The sequence below is a fragment of the Rhincodon typus genome, chromosome 27 (assembly GCF_021869965.1).
Source record: "Rhincodon typus isolate 14 chromosome 27, sRhiTyp1.1, whole genome shotgun sequence".
In the NCBI taxonomy this organism is placed as follows: domain Eukaryota; kingdom Metazoa; phylum Chordata; class Chondrichthyes; order Orectolobiformes; family Rhincodontidae; genus Rhincodon; species Rhincodon typus.
The window spans coordinates 42,218,161-42,227,712 of record NC_063358.1 but is presented as its reverse complement, the minus strand read 5'-3'; the positions used below and the strand labels follow the sequence as shown (position 1 = coordinate 42,227,712).

At 45.2% G+C, this 9,552-nt stretch overlaps 1 protein-coding gene across 1 annotated transcript in view; it reads left to right on the top strand.

Moving 5' to 3' along the window:
* The window catches only part of rims3 (regulating synaptic membrane exocytosis 3), a 130,038-nt gene that overhangs the window by 114,983 nt on the left and 5,503 nt on the right, over window positions 1-9,552 (top strand). The window contains exon 5 of the mRNA XM_048613259.1: window positions 3,687-3,826. Coding sequence (XP_048469216.1) covers window positions 3,687-3,826 — 140 coding nt within the window. The remainder of the gene's footprint in view (window positions 1-3,686; window positions 3,827-9,552) is intronic.

Below are 9,552 nucleotides of genomic sequence, written 5' to 3'. Positions count from 1 at the left end.
GAGGATGATGCGTTGGATCCGGAGGTTGGTGGGGTGGTACGTGAGGATGAGGGGGATTCTGTTTTGGTTGTTATTGTGGGGAGGGGGTGTGAGGAATGAGTTGCGGGAAATGCGGGAGACACAGTCGAGGGCGTTCTCGACCACTGAGGGGGGGATGTTGCGGTCCTTGAAAAACAAGGACATCTGAGATGTACGGGAGTGGAATGCCTCATCCTGGGAGCAGATGCAGCGGAGGCGAAGGAATTGGGAATAGGGGATGGCATTTTTGCAGGAAGGTGGGTGGGAGGAGGTGTATTCTAGGTAGCTGTGGGAGTCGGTGGGCTTGAAATGGATATCGGTTTCTAGGTGGTTGCCGGAGATGGAGACAGAGAGGTCTAGGAAGGAGAGAGAGGTATTAGAGATGGTCCAGGTGAACTTAAGGTTGGGGTGGAAGGTGTTGGTGAAGTGGATGAACTGTTCGAGCTCCTCGTGGGAGCATGAGGCGGCGCCGATACAGCCATCAATGTAATGGAGGAAGAGGTGGGGGATAGGGCCAGTGTAGGTATGGAAGAGGGATTGTTCCACGTAACCTACAAAGAGGCAGGCATAGCTTGGGCCCATGCGGGTACCCATGGCCACCCCTTTTGTCTGTAGGAAGTGGGAGGAATTGAAGGAAGTTGTTGAGGGTGAGGACGAGTTCAGCTAAGCGGATGAGGGTGTCAGTGGAGGGGGACTGGTCGGGCCTGCGGGACAAGAAGAAGCGGAGGGCCTTTAGGCCATCTGAATGGGGAATGCAGGTGTATAGGGACTGGACGTCCATCTTTACCATGTAGGTTCTTTGTAGGTTACGTGGAACAATTCCTCTTCCATACCTACACTGGCCCTAAACCCCACCTCTTCCTCCGTTACATTGATGACTGTATCGGCGCCACCTCGTGCTCCCACGAGGAGCTCGAACAGTTCATCCACTTCACCAACCCCATCCCAGGCCCCAGGAAGACTTTCCACATCAAGCAGATGTTCACCTGCACAAAAGACAAAGTATTCATAACCGTGTTATTTGTTTTTAGCTGGAAAAACGCATCAGGTCTGGCAGCATCTGTGAAGAGAAATCAGAGTTAACGTTTCGGGTCCGATGACCCTTCATCAGACCCTTCATTCTCTTTACCGATAGATGCTGCCAGACCTGCTGAGCTTTTCCAGCAACTTCTGTTTTTTTTCTGATTTACAGCATTCGCAGTTCTTTCGGTTTTCATCTGTTTTAGCCGTTACTCGAGGGATAAATATAGCCCAGGATCTGTCAGAACTCAGTTGCTATTCGATAGGGGAGAAACGTGACAATTCCCGGTTGTACATCGATAGAGATGCAGATAAATATCTGGAGACTCGCACTAGCTTCAATGGACACAGTGACTGTCTGCTGTCGCTCTCCAGAATGTTAGTTTAAAACATTACAGCTGGGGATACCAAGCTGAAAAGTGTTACGGTCACAAAGAATGTTTTTACTTGCACCCCGATTGGCTCAAATATCAACTGAGCAAGCAAGGAATTCGCTAGCGAACTACTCGCACCTTTGAAAATGTGTAAGAGGAAAATCTAAAAACAGTTAGTGATGCTGTTCAACTGCCTCAGGCAGAAACCAAGAATTTAACTGGCAATCTGTCGAAACGTATTTCACTGGTACCGTATAGCCTTATTTTTGATGTCTATTTAGAACATCTGCTCCCAAAGGCAGTAGTCACCTTTCATGGGGTAGATTGAGTAAACATTTAGAAACATCATGGGAATGAATCATTATAGTAGTGGTTCAGACTAGCCATAAACAGGTCTGTATGACACCGCTTAAATGCTCATATCTGAGGGGGTGTCTTTACTAACTTCAGAACTGTGAATATTTTGAGTTACTGTTCACTTGATGTGGAAAAAAACTCGTCATTTTACACCTACTTTCCTGCCACTAGGTCCAATCTCTTCACCACCAGAGGGCAGACCAGTATCATCATTCCCCTCATCCTCGTCCCTTGCAAAGCTTCCAGATTCCTTTCCATTTGATGTGGGCCAGGGAAAATATGGGAATTGAGGTGGTTCCTCAGTTCCAGCTGCTCTATTTCACAGTGAATAGCGGAGTCTCTAAATTGCTCAAATAGAAACTGTTAAAATGAAGATCAATAAACGACAGTTTTGTCTTCATTTTCCCATTTCCCATTGTGCATCAACTCAATCACAGCAAAACAGACCACCCCAGCAGGGAGGAAAAAAACAAAATGAACATTACCCTTGTTTAAGATCTGAATACAGGAGCAGGGATACGTTGCTGCAATTTTACAGGGTTTTGGTGGGACCACACCTGGAATATCATGTATAATTTTGGTTTTCTAATTTGAGGAAGGATGTTCTAGCTATAGAGGGAATGCAGCAATGGTTTACCTGTCTGATTCCTGGGATGGCAGGATTGACATATGAAGACAGACTGGATTGGTTAGTATTATATTCACTGGAGTTTTATCGAAAGAGCAGAGCGATCTCATAAAAACCTATAAAATTCCAAAGGAACTATACAGGGTTATTGCAGGAAGGATGTTCCCGATGACTGGGGAATTCAGAACCAAGGGGGTCACAGAATACAGGTAAACCATTTAGAACTGAAACGAGGAGAAATTTCTTCACTTACAGAGTGGGGAGCCTGAGGAGTTAGCTACCACTGAAAGCAGCTGAGGCCAAACATTGAAAGTCTTCAAGAAGGAGTTAGATATAGTCCTCATGGCTAAAGGGGCAAAAGTGGGACCAGGGTACAGAGTTAGATGATCAGCTGTAAACATGGTTGAATAGTGGAGCAGACCCGAGGGGCCAGATGGGCTAGTCCTGCTCCTGTTTCTATTTTCTTCCAGCTACCTCACTCCATCTCTCCCTCGGTGCAATAATGGAGTGTTCACCTTGGCACTTGAACTCAGCCTCTCTGACTCAGGCCTGAATGTTACTCACCGAGCCCCAGGCTGATGACCAGACAGCTGACTGGCTCTGCCTGAGCTGCACTGGCGGCGTGGAGCCAGTGTTCATTCTTCTTCTGTGAGAGCCCCCATGTGATCAACTGAGTTGAAAGCCTCTGGCTTATTTTGATACTGTTTTCACAACTCCCTCAAAATGAGCAGAGTGGGCGTTAGTGTGTGTATAGTGCCCATTGTTTGGCACAAGTTATAAGGCTGTCTGGTTTGGGCCTACAGCGTCCAGCTGGACACAGAGCCACAGCAGGCACCACTCTGGCCTGTTGTAATGAAGGTGTGCTGCACCGCCAAAGGTTCCACTTTCAGATTAGGTGTTAAACTGCATTCCTGTTTTGTTTCTAACATACACACAATGAATCCCTCAGCACCTTTTGGTGCGGATTGGGGGAATTCACCCTGGTGTCTGGGCTAATTCATCCTTCCATGAGCGTGCAGATTTCCTGGTCCCACCTGCAGTGGGAGCTTGCTGTGTACATATTGACTACTTTGTTTTGAACATTACAATGGTGTCTACATTGTAAAGCAGCTAATCAGCTGTAAAATGCTTTGGAATGTTCTGAGATTGCGGACGATGCTTATATAAAGACAAATCTATTATTTTTTTCTGAAATGCATGAATCATCATTATGTTTCAATTACTTTGTGTTCACTGTTGGGTTTTTTTGTGGCGCTCACAGTTTATGACTTGTACCTTGCATATTTCAGCTCCATACATTAAGGTGTACCTGCTGGAGAATGGCGTGTGTATAGCAAAGAGAAAAACCAAGATATCAAGGAAGTCCCTGGACCCTGTTTACCAGCAAGCCTTATTGTTTGATGAAGGTCCACAGGGGAAGGTCTTACAGGTTAGTGCTGATAGCCACTGGGAATACATGGTCTATTGACTAAGGCAGCATGTAGTCAGATAGTGGTCATCTTTCTGGACTAATAATCCAGAGACCACTGCTTCAAACCCCATGAGGACAGTTGGAGAATTTGGATTCAGTGCACACAATGTGGACATTAAGCTAGTATTAATGAAGGCTGCTCTTGTAGATATCAAGGAGCATGTGAACCAGCGGTAATCTCACAAATACATTTCTGAAAGGAGTGAGAAATAATGCAATAATGAAAAAAAGGCAAGAGTAAATGGGAGAAGAGAAATAAAGTGTGAAATAGTGTAGAATTTTTACTTTAATTTTTAAAAACAGACTTGCTATGTGACTTTGGAGAGAATTGCTAGTAAGGATGTGCAGATGGCAATCATTGTCAGATCATTGGTATCAGCAAACAGAATGATTATTAAAAGTGACTGAAATAACTCCACAGAGGCAGGTATTCCGTCACCAAGTCACCCTTTATTTACCATATGGAGAGTCCCTGATCCAGCTCCCTCAGAGCCAGCTCTCAGAGTAAACAGGATGGCTGACACTCCTGGTTATATCTGTCAGCCAGAGCTCTCTGATTGGACCAGACTAACAGCCCCAGTCAAGGAACTCATTCTGTGAGATCTACCTGGCTAACCTTGTTACAATCACAACATCCCTTCCCCTCTGTGTCCGAGGACATACTCTGGTTCTGGAGCAGTCAGAAAGGCAGTGGACGAGCCGGGCTCTCGCGCCATTTGCAAGTTTGCAGCTTTTATACGGTCCACATGCTAGTTCAGGAAGTTTGCACCTACCCGAACCTTATACGTCTCTAGACCTAACCTTTTTCTTTCTTTACTCATTCACGGGATGAGGGTGTCACTGCCTAGGCCAGCATTTATTGCCCATCCCTAATTGCCCAGAGGGCAGTTAAGAGTCAACCACATTGCTGTGGGTCTGGAGTCATATGTAGACCAGGTAAGGATGGCAGTTACCTTCCCTAAAGGACGTTAGTGAAACAGATGGGTTTTTCCAACAATCGACAATGGATTCACAGTTATCATTAGACTCTTAATTCCAGATATTTATTTGAATTCAAATTCCACCATCTGCCGTGGCAGGATTTGAAATCCAAGTCCCAAGAGCATTACCTGGGTGTCTGGATTAACAGTCCAGTGATAATACGACTAGGCCATCGCCTCCCCTATTTGTGTCGACCATGCCTGTTACCCCTGCACAGCCAGTCCTGTGGTTCCTACAACAAACTTCATCCCCTGAATTAAACTTTTTCTCTCACTTAGTGGGGTTTTCTGTCCAGCACAGGCATTCCTGATGCCGTTTCACCCTGCCCTCCACCCCCAGGTCCAGGAAGATCAGATTTAACCTGGTGTGGAGTTTCTTCCCAGTTAGCAACTCTGCTGGAGCTATCCCTGGAATTGCATGAGGGGTGATCCTATAATCGTAAGACCATAAGACATTGGAGGAGAAATTAGGCCATTCGGCCCATCAAGTCTGCTCCGACATTCAGTCATGGCTGGGAGTTTCTCGACCTCATTCTCCAGCTTTGTCCACATAGCCTTTGATCCCCTTGACAATCAAGAATGTATCTATCTCCGTTTTAAATATAATCAATTACCTGGCTTCCACAGCCTTCTGTGGCATGAGTTCCATAGATTTACCACTGTCTGGATGAAGAAGTTTCTCCTTACCTCCTTTCTAAGGGGTCTTCCCTTTACTCTAAGGCCGTGACCTCAGTTCCTAGTCTCTCCTACGATTGGAAACATCTTTTCAACGTCCATTCTGTCCAGGCTTTTCAGTATTCTATAAGTTTCAATTAGATCCCTCTTCACCCTTTTAAACTTCATCAATTATAGACCCAGAGTCCTCAAATGTTCCTCTTATGTTAATCCTTTCATTCCTGGGATCATTCTCATGAACCTCCTCTGGACCCACTCCAGGCCCAGTACATCCTTCCTGAGACATTGCTCCTAAAATTGCTCACAATATTCTAAATGTGAACTGATCAGAGCTTTATAATGCCTCAGATGTACATCCCTGCTTTTATATTCTAGACCTCTCGAAATAAATGCTAACATTTATTTGCCTTCCTAACTATAGACTCAACCTGCAAGTTAACCTTAAGACAGTCCTGGACTTGTGCTCCCAAGTCCCTTCACACTTCAGATGTCTGAGCTTTCTCCCCATTTAGAAAATAGTCTATGCCTCTATTCTTCCTACCAAAATGCATCACCTCACACCTTCCCATGGTGTACTCTATCTGCCACTTCTTTGCCCACTCTGCTTACCTGTCCTAAATCCTTCTGCAGCCTCCCCTCCTCCTCAATACTACCTTTCCCTCCACCTACCTTTGTACCATATGCAAACTTAGTCAGAGTGCCCACAGTTCCTTCATCGAGACCATTAATGTATAAAGTGAAAAGTTGTGGTCCCAACACTGACCCATGCGGAACACCACTAATCACCGGCTACCATCCTGAGAAGGACCCTTTTATCCTCATTCTCTGCTTTCTGCCAGATAGCCACCTTCTATCCATTCTAGTACCTTACCTCGAACACCATGGGCTTTTATCTTACTCAGCAGCCTCCTGTGCGGCACCTTGTCAAAGGTCTTCTGGAAGTCCAGGTAGATAACATCCATTGGCTCTCCTTTATCTAACCTGCTTGTTACCTCCTCAAAGAGTTCTAACAGATTTGTCAGGCATGACCTCCCCTTGATGAAACCACATCAACTTTGCCCTATTTTATCATGTACTTCCAAGTATTCAGAAATCTCATCCTTCACAATGGACTCCAAAATCTTACCAACGACAGAAGTCAGGCTAATCGGTCTGTGATTTCCTGTCTTTTGCCGTACGCTTTTCTTAAATGGGGAGGGGATTTGGGTTACATTAGCGGTTTTCCAGTCCGCAGGGACCCTCCCGAACTCCAGTGATTCCTGAAAGATAGTCACTATCTCATCAGCTATCTCCTTCAGAACTCTGGGGTGTAGTCCATCTGGTCCAGGTGATTTATCCACCTTCAGACATTTCGGTTTTTCTAGCACCTTCACCTTGGTAATGGCTACCTTTGCCCCCCAACTCTGTTGAATTTTTGGGATGTTACTAGTGTCTTCCACTGTGAAGACTGAAGCAAAGTACTTGTTCAGTTCCTGGGTCATTTCTTTGTTCCCCATTACTGCTTCTCCAGCGTCATTTTCCAGTGGCCTAATTACATTTTTGCCTCTCTTTTGCCCTTTATATATCCAAAGAAACTCTTGCAATCTTCTTCTTTATTACTGGCTAACTTACCCTCATATTGAATCTTCTCCCTCCTTGTTTCTTCTTTCGTTGCCCTCTGTTGGTCTTTGTAAGCTTCCCATTCCTCTGGCTTCCCACTGCCCTTTGCCACATTATCTGCTTTGTCTTTTGCTTTTATGCTATCCCTGACTTCCCTAGTCAGCTATGGTTGCCTCATCCTCCCTTTAGTATGCTTCTTTTTCCTAGGGATGAACTATTTCTGTGTCCCCTGTATTACTCCCAGAAACTCCTACCATTGCTGTTCCACTGTCTTTCCTGCTAGGCTCCTCCTCCAGTCAATTCTGTCCAGGTCCTCCCTCATCCTCTGTAGTTATCTTTATTCAACTGTAATATCTGTTACACTTGATACCAGCTTCTCCCTTTCAAATTGCAGAGCGAATTCTATCATATTATCGTCACTGACTCCTGAGAGTTTGTTTAGCTTAAGCTCCCTTGTTAAGTCTGCTTCATTTCACGTCACTAAATCCAGAATTGCCTGTTCCCTTGTGGACTCCACCACAGGCTGCTCCAAAAAGCCATCTCGTAGACATTCCACACATTCATTTTCTCACGATCCACTACCAACCTGATTTTCCCAATCCATCTGCATATTGAACCCCCCATTATCACTGTAACCTTGCCTTTCTTACACACCTTTTCTATCTCCTGGTGTATCTTGTGCCCCACATCCTGACTTCTGTTTGGAGGCCTGTACATAACTCTCATTACAGTTTTTTTTACCTTTGCAGTTCCTCAATTCTATTCACACAGATTCTACATCATGTGCCCCTATGTCATTTCTTGCTATTGATCTACATCATTTCTTACTGATAAGACAACCCCACCCCCTCTGCCCACTTGCTTGTCTTTTCAATAGGATGTATATCCTTGGATATTTAGCTCCCAATCCTGATCCCCTTACAGCCATATCTCCATGAAGCCCACTACATCATTTCTGCCAATTTCAATCTGTGCCACAAGCTCACCTTATTCTATATACTGCATGCATTCAGATACACCTTCAGTCCCATATTTACCATCCCTTTTCTCATTGTCTTCCCTTTATCTGATGTGTTTGAAGTTAGATTCCTAACCCTTTTCAAACACTCTGTCCTATGTTGTGTTTTGGAAACTTTAATAACATCTCCTTTCTTTTCATTTTTTTCATATTTTTCCATGCAGTTGAATCCACCCTGTGACATCCTAACCTGCTGCTTTGTTTCCTTTCTCTGCCACTTTCTAGTTTAAAGTCCTGTTGACCACGCTCCTTCCCTTTTTTGCTAGAACATTGGTCGCAGCTCGGTTCAGGTGGAGACCATCACAACGGTACAGATCCCTCCTGTTCCAATACTGATGCCAATACCCCATGAAATGGAACTCCTCTTTCCCACACCACTCCTTTAGTCATGTGTTATTCTCGCGTCCCTATGCCAATTTGCACGTGGCTTGAGTAGTAATCTGGAGATTATAACCCTTGAGGATCTGTTCTTTAATTTAGTTCCTAGTTCCTGATAATCCCCAAACAGGTCCTTTCTCTTTGTCTTGCCTATATTGTTTGTCCCACGTGGACCACAACAACTGGATCCTCCCCCTCCTCTCCAATATCCTTTCAAGCCGGTCAGCGATGCTCCTCACCCGGCACCAGGCAGGTGGGGATGTCAATCCTGTTTACAAAGGATGCTATCTATTTCTCTAATTAAAGAATCCCCTACAACTACCACTGGTCTTTTTGCTCCCCCCTCTTGAATGGTCTCCTGTACCGTGATGCCATGGTTAACTGGCTCATCCTCCCTACAGCCCTGTTCCTCATCCACACTGGGTGCAGGTACCTCATACTTGTTGGACAAGGTCAAGAGCTGAGACTCCTCTGTTCTGGAATACAGGATCTCTCTACCTGCCTCACTTCCACTCACACCTTGCTGTCCCTTACCACTGACCAACTTTAAGGTACTTCATCCACCTGGTGTGACTGCCTCCTGAAGCAAAGCGTCCAGGTAATCTTCCCCTTCCGGATGTGCCGCAGTGTCAGAAACTCGGTCTCCAGCTCAATAATTCTAAGCCGAAGTTCCTCCAGCAACAAACGCTTGCTGCAGATGTGGTCACTGCAGCTCGCAATGGTATCTGCCAGCTCCTACATCGTACACCTACAGCACATCACCTGCTCAGCTATCTCTACTAGTTAATTAATTAATTAGTTAATCCCTAGTTGGTTAATTTTTTATTATTTAGTTTTGCAGTGTTTTTTAAAAAATATAAGACCAGTGTCTTACAATCCAATCAGGTCACAGCTCCCCTGTGACATCACTTTTTCAGTTTGGCTTCAGTTACGCGGTGTGTTCCTCTGTAAATCCGCTCCCTGGAGACAAGGCTGTGAATCCCCAATGTAAGTTAGTTTTTATACTCACTACCCGTGCTCCTCCCTCTGACTCC